Consider the following 19959-nt stretch of genomic DNA (forward strand, 5'->3'; position numbering starts at 1 on the left):
CAATTTGCCCATAAACCATGACTTCTGAAGCCATGGGTGATTTTCGAACACTGCTTATTTGTATGGAAATGGTAACTTTTCTTCTTTGGAACAATGAGTGCTATTGACTACAGGGCATCTTCCGTACTCAGAAATTTTACTTCTAGTAACCACTGACTTAAAAAGAGCAGACCTAGAAGATTAGATAACTGATCAATTCCTAGCCTGAAGGTAAACTGGTCTAGATCCAATTCACAGCCTGTAAAGATCACATTCTGCAAACCAAGGTTCCCTACATATTTCTCCCTCTCATAGAACCTAGACTCTTGGCTATCTCCTAAGAGAGACAGTTGTGGAAAACAGATTTCAACCATATTTGGAAGACCATCCCTGTTCAGATGACTCATGAATTACATGGAAGGGAATTGTAGGGCAGCCATGTTAGTCTACGGCAGCCCAAAACCAGAACAAATGTAATAGCACTTTTTCTGACTAAAACTTTTATTAAAGGGCATAAGTGTTCATTATGCCTTTTAATAAAATGTATTACTCTGAAAAGGTGCTACCAAACTCCTTCTACATCCCTTCTTTCTCCTTACTCCATTTTCTTCCAGTGTTGTGCCCAAGGGAGACTGGTTAGAATAAGGTCTACAAATGAGTCTATACAGAGTGGTTCTCTTCCCTCTCCAGCTTATGATCCTTACCTTGCTCTGCTTCCTGTCCAGGTAAAACTGATGTTGGCTAATGGCCATAGCCCAGATGGACTTGATCAAGGCAGGGCAGGCGTACCAAGTGTGCACAGCAATTCCACTATGTCCAAAAGTCCTTCTGGTCACAGATGCCCTAGTAGGATAGGAAAAGAGCAGCGTCAAAGGAAAGGCAAACTATGGTTCTCTATTATAGTAGGGCATTATTTTGCTCCCCATTATTTTTTTACAGATTTATGTTGTGTAAGACCCACTGAAAGACAAGCACGCTACATGGGACTTCATCAACAACAAAGACGTCCCTGACTGGAAAAAGTACAACTTTGCTTTAAAAGAGTTAAACTTCCCTAACGCTGAAAGCTTCAGTTGAATTTTTAGGGATGGCAGTCCACACTGGTACTAGAGTTGGATTTTTAGCAACCATATTTATGGTGACAACCGTACATATTTAGCAAACACGGTGTCAACAGTGTGATGCGATTTAGAACCACATACAGATCCTCTTACTCCTAATTGGTGGGATAACAGTTAAGTGCTGTGTCTATAGTAAGTGAATGTCAATTCTGTGTCTGATATCTGCTGGATGGAGAGGATGTCAATAAAGTCAAGATGGCAGCCACAACCACACACTCAAAGCACTGCCCTTTTGTACACACAATGCTTGTAAAAAGGGGGTGTAGTTTCAATCCTGCAGTCACAGCCACCATCTTGAATATTTTGACTCCCTACCCCTTCCTGGGGACACCCCTGGACTTTGAAATGAAAACTGAAAGACCATAGGCAAGTCCTTTGGAAAATGTAGGCCTCCCTATTCACCTATTCATTTAATTATTATGTTGGCTCGATTTTTCCCCCAACATATATTGACTTCCGAGGTCAACATCTCCAGAAGACCTGGAGGAACAGAAGGCTCATATGAGATTGTAATGCTGCTGGTTATTAAATTTATAGATCTTCTTTTTTAATGCTGATATATTAAAATTGTAAGCCACCCAGAAATTTTGGGGGAGTGAATGATGGATCCATTTGCAAAGTAAACAAATAAATATGAGAGAAGACAACCTTCTCCTCTTTGAGAAGCCAATGTGGTAATGTGACTTCCAGCAGGTATCTCATCTTCATCTCCAGCTGCTTGTGAAATCAGGTAGCATGTACTGGCTTTGCTTAGATACAGAGCTACATCTGGAAGAAAATTGCCTGTATCTTCACTACCTCAACTATGAACAGCTTATGACTCTCAGTGCCCAGTCAAGTCTCATTGTTCCTGCCATCAGAGTTGAAAGCCCCCATCTTCAAGCTTCTGATCGTTCCATTTTTTGCCTTCTTTTTAAAATTTCCCATCAGTTTCCTTACAGACTCCTTCTCAGAAAAGGGTCCTGAACACTATCTCAGATAGTTTCTCTCCTCCATGGCTGCTTTGGATAATGTGAGTGGGCTTCCAAAATGGCTTTGGAAACCCTGAATTATTCTTTAAGCTCAGCTTGACTTGTCCAGCCATGACCCATGCAACTTCCTCATGTTTCCCATTTCAAGTACTAACCAGATCCAATTCCGCTTAGCTTTTTGAGATCTACCAAGGTCAGCCATGTGTGTCAACCTAGCTGGCCTTGGGAAGCTCCACAAAGCAGCGAGAAACCTAATCTGTTCTTTGAAACTTTCTGCTCTACAAAAGCAGATCTCGAGCACATTGCCAAATGATTGCACAACTGCTCCACCTAAGACTGATAGATAGATATATTCAATTAACTTTAAAGACATTCCTACCATGAGATTGCTTCTAGGTCAATCTTGCTCTCTCCTAAGTCTTTCACACATCTATATGGAAATTCTCTCCTACAGATAATTTTAAAAACAGACCATACTTAAAAACAGCATGGTTGCTATTGCTAGGCTTCCAACTCGGCTTCACCAAGCAATTCATCTTAAAATACCATCCCATTTGGCTGAAAGCCTAGAATCCTAAGTATGCTCCCGCTGGATCCAGATTTCCTAGCTGGCAGTTACACCGTGGATAATCTTTTTCTTTTTCAATTATTGGATTAATTACGTCAACATACTCTACGTTGATATGAATATAATTTGGTATCATTAAAAAGCAAGACGGAAATTAAAAATTCTGCACAATGAAATGGCTTTTTGCCACGGAATATGGAATATTCTTTTTTTTCCCCTGGATCAACAGAATGACATGGGAAATCCAGGATTCTAAGTAGGCTACGTCTTTGGTTACAGTGTGGTGTAATTAAGGTGTTGCATTTTCCCCCAAAGGAAACATCAACAAGTAGTTGTTTTGAATACTTAACGAAGTGAGGTTTGCCAAGCTCAGAAATGGCTTTGTTTGTAGATGTCAGTGACTTTTTCAATTACAGGCTAGAATGGAAAGAAATGATTGCTCAAGATATTCCTACTTAGCTATAAAAAATGAAAGAAATCTTAACTTCCCAGTGTAGATGCTGTAAGGCAGTGTTTCTCAACCTTGGCAACTTTAAGCCGTGTGGACTTCAACTCCCAGAATTCCCCAGCTGGCTGGGGAATTCTGGGAGTTGAAGTCCACACGGCTTAAAGTTGCCAAGGTTGAGAAACACTGCTGTAAGGGGTAGGTTTCTAATACTATACAACATAAAGCAGAAATCCAAACGGCTGAGGAATTTTCTGTGCCGGGCAAGAACTAACATCAGGTTCAAAGGTTACCATATCTTTTCATAGTTACAATTTGATGGATGCATTAATGAGCATGCACATCTTCCTCTTCTCCCCCAAAGGGGACAATATGCTCAATTTAATTCCTACGTAATGCTCCTTTAAAAGTCAGCTCATATCCAGGTGGCTGTTCTCCCAAACACACCACACACACCGAATAGGATCCACCACCAAGGGGAGTTTTAAAATCAAGCCACCCCCAACAGCATAGGGAATTCGAAATAAACCCCTTGCTTGCATCAGACCGAAGCGAAGCAGCAGCATTAGAAGGACAGGGCTTGATCTACGCTGGTCCTCGCCCATCTCACTTATGTATTTTCTTTCATGTGAATTCTGCCAATGGTCCCTGGAGAATCACATCTACTTGGAATTCTTATCACAGGCATGCTGTGCTGAAAGGAATCTGCTGTGCCCAAATAAACGTAGCCACTTCCATCACAAACCCTACGCACTTACAAAACTGCAAAAGTTCTTACGTATTTTAAAAAGGCACCACCCCCGGAAATGATTATGCCAGAGTAAAACAGCATCTCCAAACACGAAGCTGATGAAGTTTACGAAAGCCAGAGGATGGGTTTTAAAGGGAAGACAAAAAGTGCTGGGTCAAGGTTGTGTTAAAAAAATGCACACCAGCCTCCAAGAAAAATAAGCTGATCCGTTCATGCAAATCAGCCCCCCCCCCCGCCCGAATATGCCTTGTTCATTTGCAGAACTTTTTTTCTGCAGAAGGGGGTGGAAGGAGCCAAAATCCTAAATGGTGAATTCTTGTGGAGCCAAATCCAGGGTTTGTGAAATTCAGCAGGTTTCATCCAGACATTTTCAACCTTACGTATTCATTTTTTTTTTTAAAAACAAGTGATAGTGTCTTGCTTTGGCTTTTTAAACAACCCTGTTGGGAAGACGAATCCAACCTTGTACTTTACGTGCTTGCATGGAACTCCTGGGATTTTTTTTTTTCTTCCAACTCTAGGAACAGTCCAATTTTTAAGTAACGCAGAAGTGTTCATCAGGCAAAACGTTCTCGTTTTAACCATCTGTCAATACTGATGTACTACATTATATTAAATGGCACTAACATTGTTCACTGTAACAGTTAAACCTCTAATTCAGCTTGATGAAAAACTGCAGGCAGCCACACTAAAAAAAAGCAGCCTAATTTTGAAAAATGGTAAGGTGTATGGAGACTCATTTGTGGTATGTCCTGGAAAGTTGAATCAGTTAAGTTTTAACTGTGTGTGTTCCCAGGCACATATTTAGATCAGCGGGCTATGCTGTTCTTTTTTTAGTCAAATCACAGAAGGAATCATCTATTAGGAAGAAAATATGGGTGGCAAGATCTATCCAACCATGGCTGGCTAAGCAGGGTTGGATCGGTTTAGTACTTCCGTGGGAGAGCACTGGAAAATCTCCGAGTTCTTGGCTAGACGCAGAAGTCAAGAAAAATTCCAGAAGTCAAAAGCAAATCCTTTCCATAAGCTGCAAAAAAGCCCTCATGGACAGGCCTATGTAATCACACAGGGAACTGAGCTTATGCAAGTCTCGCTGAAACCACCACGTTCTTTCACTACTACCCTTATTCATTCAACCGGGATTGCACAGGCATGCTTCCGGGTGGACTACGGCCAAATGTAACATTCTGAAGGAACACAGGGTTAGTCATAACAAAATTATAATTAAAGTGTACTGGATTTGCAACGATTGCTTTGCATAGCTTTAACCCCGAGCATGTCGCAGAAACGTGGAAAGGCCACACAAATCCAGAAGCCCGTTTTACACATTGTAAGTTGACAACCAGCAAGAAATACACAGCAACACAAAACACACTCGATATGCCTCTTTCTTTGTGCTGAAAAAAAGGTTCTAGACCTTTATGCTGATGAGGACACTTTTTAACTGGAAAAATGGTGTGATAGGGAGACAAACTAATTGCCAGAATCTGATGGGCAATTCTCAAATTTTCAAGGGAGGAGATTTTTATGTCTATGAATCAGTTTGCACCAAATATTGTATGTGTATTGTAAGTTGCTGCTTAAATGGGGGGGGGGGGGGACACGTAGTTACAATTTGACAGAAGTTGCAAAGACCAAAGTAGTGACTGCAGAAAGAATTCCATGTACAGTTTATTGCATTATCTAATTATGCTTGCTGTGGACCGCATACTAAATGATAGCAATCAAATTAAGGGTGAGGAGCATATGGCTTATAATAATAATAATAATGCCTCCACATCACCATTAATGTTCTAAGCAATGACTTCAGAATGCAATAAAAAAAAAAATCCATGCAGGCTGGGAACCATGGGCATTGCAGTCCACCCTTGTGGAAGATACCGGGTTAAAAAACGATGCATTTAGGAGGTCATAACTATTAGGACTGAAACCAACCTGGACAATTTCTTCAGTAAGCAGAATGGTTCAAAAATTGCATCAGAGGGCATAAAATCTCATTTTATGGAACTTCTAGGAAGAGGCTTAAGCCCGTCCCCGCACGCCGAGTTTCCTTAGGATCGCCGTCCCGAAGGCTTTCTCCCGGAATAAGCCCCACTCGGCTTGAAGGAACGCCAGCAATTGCCCCGGATCGGAATGGCTTTGGCAAAGTCCGTCTGCAACCGGTCGCCCCCGGGCCACGCTACCTGGGCCATTCGAGGGGGAGCTTGTTGTCGCTGTTCTCCGACCCCGAGGCCACTTTCACGCCGGAAACGCTCCCCTTCTTCGCGCGTCCCTCACCTCGGGCCGCGCGGATGAAAAGCCTCCCTTCCTTACCGATGCCGCGGCCCCCCGCCGGGGGGGGATGGCGCGGAAGAGGCGATCCCCCAGTGGAGTTGTGGAGCGCGCGCCTTACCTACCCCGACCCGCCATTCCCACGCGCGAAAACGCACTGAAGCTTTCCCAGCAATGCCCGGATTCGACGGCCAACCCAACCCCTCCTGATCCCCTCCCCGCAGAAGCGCGCGCCCGAGGGGCCCCTCGCGGAGCACCCCCGGGCCACCCGCCCGGCCCGCCTCTTACCTGCGCGGGTCATGCACCTCCACGGAAAACTTCTTCTCTCGGAAGTACAGGTTCTCCAGCTGGCGCCACTGGAAGATCTGCGGGGGGGAAAGAGAAGCGGCTCAGAGGCGCCTTCCCGGCAGGCGGGCGAGCGGGCGCTCCCTCCGCGGCGCTGCGCTGCGCTGCGCCGGGCTGGGCTGGGCTGGGCTGCGCTGCGGCGAGTGCGCGCCCGGGCCGGCCGGGAGGACGAGCGGCGGCCCTCCGGAGAGGCGCCCGGCGCGGTGGGCGGGCGCGGCGGGCGGGGCGGGCGACCCTGGGCGTCCCCGGCGCGGCCGCCCCTTTCGGGGGGAGCGGCAAGAGCCGTTCCCACGCGGGCGCTGCGTTCCTCGCCTTCCGCCGGGGGGCTCCGGGCTCTCCTGCGCTGGCAGCCGCCGAGTTTCTCCGAGCGGAGGAAGGCGAGGCAGGGAGCCGCGGCGCAGGCGGCCGGCCGCGGGGCTCCCCCCCCACCCCGAAGCGCTGGCCGCGGGGTTGAACCGGCGGGCCGGCTTCCTCCCGGCCCCCGCAGAGCTCCGGCCCCGCTCCGCTCGCAGCCGGCGCGCTCCAGCGAGGGGGCCGCCGCGTCTTGCGCACCGCTGAGCCAGCCTGGCCCTCTCGGTTGGGCTGCGAGCAAGGGGTCCCCGCGGGACCGAGCCCAACCCTTCCTCCGTGCGTGGAGCGAAAGTCGCCCTTACAAAGTGACTCGCAATAAATTCTCCGCGCGCGTCAAACGGCGCAGCGCTTCAAGCCGCTCGAACCGTGCGATGGCTCCACTCTCTTACACGCGGGGAAAAGCAACACGCGTGTATTCCCACAGAGAGAGAGGATAAATTCGCTTTGGGCAATTTCTGTGAAAAAATTAAGCCCTTAGAAATTTTGAAGCACTCCAACTCAACTCCTGGGGACCTCCAGGCCAGGGCCAGGTAGTTTTCCTGGCAACCCCAGGGAAGTGGTTTGATTTCTTTTCTGGACTTCCCAATCTAGCCTGTCATCCACCTTGTGGTCTCCCATCCAGGTGCAGTTCCTCCCCCCCCCCCCATCAGCCATGTTCCCCTAGATTAAACCAGCAAGCTAGACCATCTGAAATGTAGGGTGGTTGATTTTGATTAAATTTGGCCTAGATTTTTTGTGGGGGAGGCACCCTTATAAACATGACCAAATGAATCTTCTCCCTGGCCCACCTCTGGCCTTGTGTGTTTCAGGGGCAATTTTGGAATCAGAAACATTTGATGGGTATCTCATGCCAGGAGGCGCACAAAAGCTATGACTGTAAATGAAATCAAAGCAGGGTATTGAGAAAAGACATAGGAATGCACATATAAAGCTAAGGGAGATGACAGGGAGAGGCCTACTCATGCACACTTTTTCTTTGCTGGCTCTTTCTAGCCCAGAGGCGCATAGTGGGTTGGGGTCGCTTCCCACTTGTGCTATCAATCCAAAGCCTCCCACTTGATTGTACGATCTTGACCTCATCAAGACAGAAAGAGCCTTATGCTGTTGCTTCCTGTGCTGGAAACCAGAGGGGTCTGCAGTGTGGGGTCAAAAAAGTCAAGTTGGTGGCCACGACCACGTGATTGAAGATCCGCCAGTTTTTTAGATCACTGTTTTTTAGATCACTGTCAAGGCAAGAATTGATGCTTTCGAACTGTGGTGCTGCAGAAGACTCTTGAGAGTCCCTTGGACTGCGAGGAGGTCAAATCAGTCAATCCTACAGGAAGTTAACCCTGACTGTTCATTGGAAGGACAGGTACTGAAGCTGAAGCTCAAATACTTTGGCCACCTAATGCAAAGAGAGGAGTCACTGGAGAAGCCCCTGATGCTGGGAAAGACTGAAGGCAGAAGGAGAAGGGGACGGCAGAGAATGAGATGGTTAGATAGCATCACCGATGCAATGAACATGAATTTGAGTAAATTCTGGGAGACAGTGGAGGACAGGAAGGCCTGGCGTGCCATGGTCCATGGGGTCACGAAGAGTCGGGCATGACTTAACGACTGAACAACAACAAGGCAACTGGGGGAAATGACCTCTAACTCTTCTTTTCAGTACTGAATTGAATTGATTTGATTTGAATCCTGCCTTGCCTTGAGGAGCTCAAGGTCACATCTCTTGAACTCCCTCCTCCCATTTTCCCCTACAATAACTATCTTGGAGCACAGAGTTGGTGGTGGGGCGAGGGGGATGGAAAATGAGTATTGTGCCTGAAGGAGAGCAGTGCACGCACTCGTGCATTTGAATAGCTGTATTTGCGGCATTTAACCAGGCAACCCATACATATATACAAGCCCAAAATGAGGTTAACAAGGGCGGCAACATCTATCCCCCTTAGATCATTTCTTGGGCAGTCCATCCCAAGAAACACCTGGGAATCCCAGGGTTGTCAACTAGACTGGGCAGCCCCCACCCCCCCAAAAAACACCTCAGAAGGAAAGAAGCAAACCATCCCCTTAACAATGGCCATGGATGCTGGGATACTGCAGCCATCCCAAGCCAAGGTCAGTTCAAGGGCATGGGTGTTCTCTGTCATGTATGCGCCAATTCATTTCAGTGGCTTTTAACTGCAGTTTGAAAATGTATAACAGATCCACTGTTTCGCCCTGCTGCTTAACTCCAACATCGCCTCCCCTACTCAATATTAAGGAAAATAGCTCCTATTTGGCCTTCTGTCCTCTCCTAAGCTTCACACAGACATCTGTTGGGTCTTCGTGGGAAATGGGATCCTGGGAGAGATCAGCCTCTGCTTGACCCAGCCTAGCCCTTTTTCGTTCTAATAGCGCCAACCTTGTGCTGTCCGGCTGTGTTGAATTACAGTTCTAATCGAGGCCAGACCTCAGGCCAATATGTTGGCTGGAAGCTGCGCGTGCGAAGGACGTTGCACTGAGGATGGCTTTCTTTTCTTTTTTAAAGAGATGAGAGGGATTCCTGCTTAGCCTTAGGGTTTTTATGCAGCGATTCTGGAAATGGACAGAAACGATTGCTCCTACGCTTAGTAAACCATTGAATGTGTGATACAAAGCCAACTTGCTGGATGATCAGGATGATAAGGATCTGCTTCAAACTTTGTTTTTTCCAGCAAAGAAACTCAAATAAGTCTTTGTGATCGCTTGCCAGAAAACAAAAGAGAAAATCTAAGAAACTCGTCCTGATGTACAAATGGCTTTCTAGTCTTGATTATTTAATACTTTTGACAATGAATGAATGAATGAATGAACGAATGAATGAATTTGCATGAGCATGAAATTAATGCATAGCTAGTGTGCAACTGAAATAGCCTGCTTTTCTGGCCACTGAGTGAGCTAAGGCCAAAATAACAACCTGTCTGTGAGGGAAGGATGCAAACTTTCTGCAATTGTAAGTACTATTGTCTGGCTTTATAGCATTCATAACATTGAGAATAAGTTGCATGAATATGAAATATTCCTAGTTCATGTACATTTTCCAGTTCCCCAGAGAAATGCTTAGCAGGCAGGGTGGTTGTTGGGAAAATAGGAGGAGGAAGGAGTATTAGGTACGCTCTCCACCTTGAGTTATTTATAAAAATAATAAAGGCAGGATAGAAAAATGAATGAATGAATGAATGAATGCATATCTATTCAGAAATAAATCCTCCTGAGTTCCTGGTAAGCCAAAAACAATCTAGTTGTTGGAATACTTTCCATGGGGAAGGGTACCCACCCGCACCCACACCCACACCCAGCCCATTCGATCACTGGGAAACGGTTGACTAGACACAATGGAGACTTATACCTTTAAGACAGAAGGGTCAACATGTTAGGGGCCTTTTGGTTTATAGAAAAGATGATAAATTTATGAATAGTGGAGTAAGAGTAAGTAGAGAGAATCATTCACCTTGCGCGACGTGAGAGAGAAGCAGCTGGGATCTGTATTTGTGGAGAATCATCTATTACAGTGTTTCTCAACCTTGGCAACTTTAAGATGGGTGGACTTCAACTCCCAGAATCCCCCAGCCAGCATGGGACTTCCAATTCTGGGAGCTGAAGTCCACCCGTCTTAAAGTCGCCAAGGTTGAGAAACACTGATCTATCACTTGTGAATTCTCAGAGATACCTGACTGGTTGGTATCTCTGACCACATCTGGACCAGACCGTTTTTGGTCCCCTTCTGCAAGGAAGCGATTCTTACATTCTTGTTTTCTAACCAGTGATGCAGTGAGGTTATTTTAGTTTCTGGAACCTTTGGAATCATGACAGTGTGATTATTTGACTTAATCTAAAATGGGGTAAGCCAACAGCTATATTTGGACTCTTGCCTCCAATCCTGCCCTGGTATCACCACTAATATTAACCATGGGACCTGCTAACAGTACGGAAGCATCAGTCATTTTCCTTTACTTCCAGCTGCGTCTGAAAGTTAGAATGAAAAGCCTGGGAAAATGCCATGAAAGAGCCGTAGCTTTTTTCCCTGGAATTCTCCACCATTTGGCACTGATTAATCCGTTCTTTCTTAGAGCTGAAATCGCATCCTTCAGGGATGCTGTTAGTTTAGGAAGACTCTAGACGCAGCAGTCCAACCCGACTGCTACTGCTGTTAATATTGGAGAAAATATTGGAGCAGAGTAGGAGATTAAATCGTTTGCATTTTCAAAAACAGCGGCGGCTTTGCCCTGCTCAGCTTGCTCTGAAGAGAGGAGGGGTTAAAGGCACAAAGGTAGCTAGCTAGCTGTTCTCCTTTTTTATTGCATTGGAATTCAAAACACGCGACATGTTTGCATCGTGAACATTTCCAGTTTCGGTGTGCAAAACAGAGAAGCAGAAGCAAGAAAACAGAGAGAGGTGCCGATAGGATCTTGTGCTCTCTCTTGCCATCCAGAATAACCTCCTTTCAGATAAAGCTCCAGATGTTTGCAGTTGTTGCTAAGCTTTGCTCTTAACTTCGGCACAAGAAAAGCCACTAAGCTACCCTCCCACTCTGTAGTCACAAATCAGTGGGAAGAACAACCTCTCTTGCCTAGGCTATCATTAACAGATTCCCCCCTCTCTCCCAAAGGCTCAGGAAAAACAAAAGATGTTGCCAAAAAATGAGACTGGACCATGTGTAGTGCAGTTAAAAGCAGTTTTCCTACGATGAAAGTGCATCAGAAAAACCCAGACAACAAAAGTGGATTTAACCAATGGCTATGGATGCTCATAGAGTGAGACGTTGTCTTGTTGTTGATGTTATTAAAACAGAGTTTTTTGAATGATATTTTGGAAGTCCTGGAGATATTTGGATAATGCAGCAGGATTCTGAATGGGCTCAGAAGCTCAACAAGATTGGGGCTGCTTAAATATTTGGATGGGAGGCCACTAGGGAAGTCTGTGGCTATAGACTACGCTGGGAAGTCAAAGAAATATCTTGGAAGAGCACCATGACAGACCATTCCAACAAAGTAGCCAAGAAAACTGAACTGGTGTCCCCACATAGAGTCAAGGTCACTTCAAGGACAACCGTACTTGTAACGCTGAATGCCTTGTGCAAGAATTCCACAGGAGACGTCTCAGGTTTAACTGTCAGATACACTGATACGGAAAGTATTCTTTGAAGATGGGATGCCTGAAAAGGATTGACCAGAATGATTCCAGCAGACTGCCAAATATTTGCAGTTTTTTCTCTCTTTAATTGTCTCTCACAGGGCTGAGTCTCACACTGTTTGTAAAACTGGGAATAAGAGGCCACTGAAACATTGCCCTCCAGAGACTACAGCTACAGCTGGTACTATTTTCAGGCTACAAGAACACATCTGGATGCCTTGGGTTGGGGACAGTTGCCTAGGTACAAAATCATCTTGGACTAAGATGCAAGTTTATATATAGGTAAAGGTAAAGGTTTCCCTTGACATTAAGTCCAGTCGTGTCCGACTCTAGGGGGCAGTGCTCATCTCTGTTTCAAAGCCGAAGAGCCGGCGTTTGTCCGTAGACACTTCCGTGGTCATGTGGCCGGCTTGACTAAACGGAATGCTGTTTCCTGCCCACCGAAGTGGTACCTATTAATCTACTCACATTTGCAAGTTTTCGAACTGCTAGGTTGGCAGGAGCTGGGACTAGCAACGGGAGCTCACCCCGCCATGCGGATTCAAACTACTGACCTTCTGAATGGCAAGCTCAGCAGCTCAGCGGTTTAACCCGCAGTGCCACCGCGTCCCTAAGTTTATACATAAGCTAGCATAATTCAATGTTTTTAAGAACTAGAATTAGCAATTAGGACCTGTGTAGTAGAGAGCTAGTGTGGATAAACTAGGAAACTTCACTTGTTATGATGCTCATTCTCCCCCAGTCTAACCTACCTGACTGGGTTCTTGTTTTGATAAAAAATAGAGGAAGAATTCTGTAGATGGATCTAAACCTCTTAAGATGGTAGGGTAGGGGAGCCCACATGAAGTCAAGATGGCAGCTGTCAAAAAGGGGTGATGCTTCAATTGCACAATCACAGCTGAAGATGGGAGGAGGAGGAGGAGGAGGAGGAGGAGGAGGAGGAGGAGGAGGAAATTAAAGTGACCGGAAAGAGCCCATGGAAGGATTTACTATAATTAGAAAATGTGTTTTAATTGCATTTGCATCTGTACCAATAGAAATGCTCTACCTCCCCCTCCCCCCACCAACTGTTTTGATGGGTCATTTTTACAATTATGCATCGCCTAATGTAACATTAAGGGACGCGGTGGCGCTGCGGGTTAAACCGCTGAGCTGCCGATCGGAAGGTCGGCGGTTCGAGACCGCGCGGCGGGGTGAGCTCCCGTGGCTCGTCCCAGCTCCTGCTCACCTAGCAGTTCGAAAACATGCAAATGTGAGTAGATCAATAGGTACTGCTTCGGCGGGAAGGTAACGGCGTTCCGTGTCGTCATGCTGGCCACATGACCCGGAAGTGTCTATGACAACGCCGGCTCCAAGGCTTAGAAACGGAGATGAGCACCGCCCCCTAGAGTCGGACTCGACTGGACTTTACGTCAAGGGAAACCTTTACCTTTACCTTTAATGTAACATTATTTAACACATCTAAAACTTCCAATTGTAGTTGTGCTTCCCCCCCCTCCCAGTTCTCTACCCCATTTATTAGATATTTATTTAATTACCTGAACAATATGTGGAGTACCATAAAAGGCCCATCCAAAGCATTTTTTATGTCTGCCACAGTTTTATTCTGAGTCTTTAAGACAACTGGTGGGCAAAATAAAGAGAGTCTTCGTAGTTGTTTGATTCCCCTTTCCATTAAAGGTAGCAACAAGAGATTTGGTATACCACCTCTATCACCTTAACCAAGACTTATGAGGAAAGGACCTGGAGATATTTAGCCTACAGAAGAGATGCCTAAGGGGAGGTACGGTAGCAGTCTTCAAATATCTGAAGGGTCGTTGCACAGAAGAAATGAACCCAATGGTGGGTTCAGACCCAGAGACATCACCAGGCTAGACATCAGGAAGAACTTCCTTACTATATGAGTTATCAGCCAGGGGAACAGCTGCCAAATGAAGTCCTCAGCTGTCCTTCACTACAGGCCTTCCAACAGAGGTTGGGTGAGCATCTGACAGAGATGCTTAGTGGATTCTGCACTAAGATCCCATCCAACTCTATGATTCAGTGATCAATTTATGACCAATGAAGCTATAATTCAATTCATAGTCATACAGTGAACCTTTACAGGGCTTCACAAGTAGTAGTTCCTTAAAGATGACTAAACTTCTACTGGTTAATAAGCTGTGGGCTAATCTTCACATCCCCTTATCCACCACATGAAGATGCCTTGGTAACCATTTTTATGTGACATGTCCTTGTGGTGTTACCTTCACCTCATCCCTAGCCCATTGCTGAGGCAGCTAAAGTCATATTTAGCTATTCCAGTTTTTAAATTCCCTCTTCTCCCAACACCATGGACATGATGTAGGATGTTTCATTGGCAATGTGACTGTTGGAGCAGTCAGGGGTAGGACCTAACTCAGCTTCTATTGGCTAATTTAGGCTGTTGCAGGCAAGGGCACTTCCTGCCAGGAGATGACCCCTAGTGGGGTAGGGAATGAAACTGGAGAAGTCCATCAATGGTTCACTTAACTCCTTAATTAAAACTGTAACTCACCAGCTTCATTACTGAGGTAGAATAGGGCTCAGCAAATTAACTTCCAGCACATTTTCCTGCCAGCTCAAGGATTGGTGGACTGTACTGTATTCAGTTCTATCTGATTCAGTGGCTCATGAACTGGACAGACTCGGGCCCTTTTAAATCTATGGAAAGATTTCCCAGGGACAGATCTGGGATCACTTCCTTCCAGTTCTCTTCTTATAAAATTAGAAATAAGGGTGGTTTCAGACTGGAGCAGGCCAGCTCCTCTGGGTTAGACAGCCAGGAAGTGGTCAAAAGACTGGCATCCCTCTGTAATCAAAGGTTTCTTCTGAGACAAGAACTCTGGGCAGGACACCAGCAGTGATTTTAGTTGTGGTTTATCTGATGTGGCTACCTGTCCACTTGGAACTCTACATGAGAACACGACATCTCTTAGGAAACCCTTAGAAAATGCCTAAGGACCAGGCTCTACCCCATGGGGCAAAGCAAGAGTTGGAACTTGTCACTGTTTTTGTTGTAATGCAATGCAGCTGTCCAGGCTCCCAATTGTGCCATGAAAGGAGAGGTCATTTCATCCTTTCCTTTGCAGCATTCCCCCTATCGACCCCCGTGATCGTATGCTCCGTGGGCATCAATTCTAATCAAATAGGCTGTTATTCCAAAAGTACAATGAATGAGAAGCATGTGTTTGGGCCTTTAGGACTGGTAGATGTTTTTCCCATGAGATCAGCAGGAGAAAGCTTGGAAAGGGCCATCTTCTGCTGGGGCAGCCACCCCAAGAAATAAGACCAGCATCCTCATTACTAATATTTGGAAGATTGGCAAAGACTTGGCATGGAGGATATCCAGACCTAGGATGTCTGTGGGTGCTGGCTGGGGAATTCTAGGAGTTGAGGTCCACACATCTTAAAATTGCCAAGGCTGAGAAACATTGGTTTATAGTAATGATGTTTATCAATGTGATATGTATTGTATAAATTATTTTGTTCGCCTCTTATAGAACAAGATTGACATTTATCTCTGTGTTTCCTTCCCTTCCTAGCTATCTAGCTGTCCAATCTATTGCCCAATGCTGTAAAAGGAGCCACTGGACTGCCTTAAAATGTAGGCTGTTCTTTTCCTCACTAAAATACGGATTTTAAAAAACCTCACAGTGAAACTGATGATGGGAAAGTGTTCACTGGAAAGCTTTAGCACACATTTCAGTGGAAATTATGGCTTTTCGGCTTTTCAAAGAGGAAAAGAAAGAAAAGAAATATTCCAGAATTTAGTGGAACCAAGGTGGGGGGACCAGATAACTGAGACCATCCTTTATTTAAAATGGGAAACAAAATGATCAGGGGGATAGAGAGCTTTCTGGGTGAGGAAAGATTCCAGTGATTGGAGCAGAAACAAGGAAAATGGGGGAAGGATCAGAAAGAATGTGAGTGAAGACATATTATTCTTCCTTTCTCATTATAGTAGAATCTAGGATCATCAATGTCCTCTTCAGGTATATCTTGGGCTTTTTTAAAAAAAAGGCGGGGGCAATTGCCTTGGATCCCCCACCCAGAGAGGGCCCCACCCAAGTATAATTCAATATCCGAAATAATTAGCTAGCTCAAAATCTTTCATCCAAGGCTGCAAGCATGAATGAAAAAATGTAACGGCCAAGAATTATTTTGGTATTTACGGTTTTCCCATATGCTTCTGATTCCTGGGCTATTGATTTTAATGGATAATGATGGAGAAAAACATTACATACTGTAGACATAGCAGGCAACAGAAGAAACGGTGGGAATGTTCAAATGACTCTTCTGCCCTGGCCCTCTTGAACCTTTAAAAAGGCCTTGGCTGATCAGTTGAATGCATGGAGAGCTTCAACCTGGACTGAGAATGGGCCTGTGTTTGTGTTTGTCTCTGAACAATCTAATAAAACAGGGTTCCAGATTGTACAAGTAAAGCTAGTCTTGGGATCATGCAAACGTGAAGAGAGTTCTCTGCCAGACCTCTGGTCAAATGTGTAGAGGTCAGAAGAAGTGGGGGCAGATCCAGTGTGGCACCCCATTATCTACCCAGTTTGAGCAACCTGAAGTTCAACTGTGGTCAATACAAGACAGATTTAAAGCAAATTAAAGAGATCCATAGAGGTTAAGGCTGTTACTAGCTTCTAGATATGAGGGTAATCATTTGCTCATCTGTTTTCTTTGAGTTAATCATTTGCTAAATATTTTTATTTATTTATTTATTTATCCAATTTGTCCCCTGCCCATCTCCTCCCATGGGGGGACTCTTTCATAAATATATGAAACTGTGCACACTTGAGGAGAGCACTTGAAACAGGGGAAGCTCTACCTAACATTGTATTGAAGGACACTTCATTAATTGTCATCTAGGCATGCACAATGCCAGTTGTGCTTCTTTAGGATGCTTCCGGGAACTCTTCTACTATGTCCCCAGTCTTATTTCTGAGCCCAATGTAATAAATTGAACTGACTCTCTCAAAGTTATTACAGATTCCTTCCACTCCATTAAATGCTTGGGTATCTCTTAGGATAAATACTGCTTAACTTCTAAGGTAAGTACACAAAACCAAAATCTCAATTAAATGTTGCTTTAAGTGCTCTACAACAACAAAGACAAAAAACACGCCTCAGTGACCTCGGCTGATCTTGAAAAAAGCTAAACAGTGTCCAGCCTTGTTAGTATTTGGAAGGGAGATGATCAAAGAGATCCTAGAGCTATACAATGGACTAAGTTAGGGTTAGCGGGGCAAAAATCCAGGAAAAAAGCAAAGGCAAATCACATCACTGTGGTCTTGTAGTCATCAGGAGTTGAGCTTGACTCAAAGGAAGCTCCATTTTATTGTATTAAGGCAGGTAAACTGGATGTGAAATGGGAAGCAAGTATGGTAACTAACCTAGCAACATAATTTGGATTTCAAATTCTTACTCAGCCATTAGACTCATTTGGTGACCCTCTTGGTAAGTTGAGCCAGCTCCAGAAGGTTACTGTGCAAGTAATACATGATCCTTTGAGGAACAGCAATCCCAGACATTGACTGCTAATGAAAGTACTAATGAATACAAAATGTACTCTGAATAATTTCATTGACTTGCAAGACCACCAGAAATGGAAAGGCCACCAGAGATGCTTGAAGAAAAATGTAAAGAAGTTGAGAAAGATCTCCACACACTGTCCCACTGTGGAACCAAGGCTGCTCAACCCAGCAGAGAAGAGTTATGCTACACTTCTCAGTTTCTAGAAGAGCTGGGGTCAGGATCTTCAGCATAGGAATCACGGGCCCTTGTATCTTTATAGACACATCCCTTGGTGCTCTTTATTCATGGTTTTTAAAAAGATGATTTTACTTCTAAGCAAAATTAAAAAAAAAAAGAACTGGGGTGCTTAAAAAAATAGCAGAGCTTCTGGAATTGTTTCTCCATAGGCCTTTGGAAAATAAAAACAGTGAGTGGCTGAAACCCAGTCATCCCTTCATGTGCCCATCTTCCTGGAAGAGGACAAAAGATAAGCTGTCGATAAGGAGTATCTAGGCAGCTAGAGAGGATGGCAGGATGCAACCCTACTGATTTGCCTTCTGAGAAATGCAGAAATCGATGGCATGAGAAAGCACGTCTCTTCTGTGGTTTCTCCAGCAGCCTCTAAGGTTCTGCAAAAAATGGTGCACACAACAGTGTCAGTGGAACCCGCAAGGTTTTGCCTTGGGTGAGTGTGATCACATAAACCAGCGTTTCTCAACCTTGGCAACTTGAAGACGCATGGACTTCAACTCCCAGAATTCCCCAGCCAGTCCACATGTCTTCAAGTTGCCAAGGTTGAGAAACACTGGCATAAACAGTGCAGTGACTGAAAGGTCAATAAATATGGCTCAACCTCTAAGATTCAAAGCCTAGCCTGAGGACGAGATTGTCTCTGGGTCTTCAGCCTCCCTGCTTTATCTTTTTGCACTCACCTGTAGCTTCAGGTCAGGAATGTGTTTCTAATGCAGTTTTTATCTGCTCTCCATAAATTGCCTGAAGCAGGTGTTCATTGTTCTTGAACTGCAGGGAACTGCAGATTCCACTTCCCATCTTACAGGACAAAAGACACTAAGCTCTGAAGAGAGCTCCTGTTGATTTGTACAGTATTTGCAGCTGGAGGTGGGCCATTCATGTTCTTTGTGATGGGATCTTTACAAGGGGCATTGTTGGACTGCTCAGGACTGGGGGCTGAAATTAATCTCTGTGTAAGAAGGTGTGCAAGGGGAAGTAAAGAGCAGCTGCTTAGGTCGCTGGCTGGGGAGTTTGTTTAAGATTTCAGGCTGCCAGGACTAAGTTTGTTTTGGGACAAGATCTGCATGCTTTGGGGCTTGACTCAGTATCTCTAAAATGCAAGGTCACCTGCAAAGGTTGCCTTTAATTTTTCACTATACAGGGAAGGAGAACAGTACATAGTGATCATTGTCTTCTTCATTAAGCTTTTCCAAGTTTAGACATGATGATTTAGTAAGGATCGATCAATCAATCATTCAATCAGGACTTTCCTTAGGGATCCATGCTTTCACAGTAAGGATTTATTCCTGAAAGAAGCTAATGGCAAAACACTAATGGTGCCAAGAAAACAACATGTCCAAGTAGTCACCAGGAGCTTAGCTCTGCTCAAAGGGACACTAGAAATGTGGATATATCTGCAGTGAAATGTAACTGTAGCTATAAATACTCTTTCATCCTCTAACTTCAGTCATTGTGCAATAGCTACAATTGTGGCAGCATCTATCCAACTTGGCTGGTCTTGGAAAAGGTAATCAGCCTAGGATCTGTTTAATGCTAAATAGGAGACCACCAGGAAATTCCAGGAATTTCGACTAGGAAGTTGGAAAAACTTCTAAGGAGACGGCAATGTAGAACCAGTTCTGTACAGCAGCCAGGTAAGTGAAATGGACATGATGTCCATGTATGTCAGCAGGAGTCAAACTCTTAAGAAATGCACCAGAGGAAGAGTCATACAGTCTTAAAGAGACCACACCCCTTCAGGTGTTATAGACATATAGTTCGTCTTTTCCCGAAGCTGAATTCCAGTTTAATTCATTCACCACTTCCTCTCGTCCTAAAGGCCCAGTTGCATTTCCAGTGACATCAACAGAACAACACAGAATTTAAAATGGATATAAATAAATTGCTACAGTCCCATTCAAGCCCTTCTCTTTTCACATCTTCTTACTTTCTTGTAAGGCAGAGTCCTGACCAAACTGTTGGATCAATGTCATAATAAAAGAAAAATTGACTCAGTGCTGATAGCATTGTAAGATACAAAACTCAGCTATTTGGTGTGGCAAATATATAACTACATGGGAAAATTGTCTGGGATGGTCTCATGGGAAAACACATTCTATCTGGTTTTTTTTTTCTTCAGACAAGCAAGGGTTTTTATATGTATTTGATAAACATTTCTCAGTTTGGCATGGTTTTGTTCCATAATTTTCAGCTGGTCTTTAAAGTTAAAGTTTTCCCACTGTAATTTT

General features: G+C 44.7%; 1 protein-coding gene across 3 annotated transcripts in view; it reads right to left on the reverse strand.

The window, feature by feature from the left end:
* FRMD4A (FERM domain containing 4A) overlaps positions 1 to 19959 on the reverse strand; it is a 291903-nt gene that overhangs the window by 50610 nt on the left and 221334 nt on the right. For all 3 annotated transcript variants that reach the window (XM_063308199.1, XM_063308198.1, XM_063308200.1), the window contains exons 12-13: positions 6395 to 6471; positions 684 to 822 (exon numbers count right to left, since the gene is read on the reverse strand). In XM_063308199.1, coding sequence (XP_063164269.1) covers positions 684 to 822; positions 6395 to 6471 — 216 coding nt within the window. The remainder of the gene's footprint in view (positions 1 to 683; positions 823 to 6394; positions 6472 to 19959) is intronic.

The sequence above is a fragment of the Candoia aspera genome, chromosome 7 (assembly GCF_035149785.1).
Source record: "Candoia aspera isolate rCanAsp1 chromosome 7, rCanAsp1.hap2, whole genome shotgun sequence".
NCBI classification, from domain to species: Eukaryota; Metazoa; Chordata; class Lepidosauria; order Squamata; family Boidae; genus Candoia; species Candoia aspera.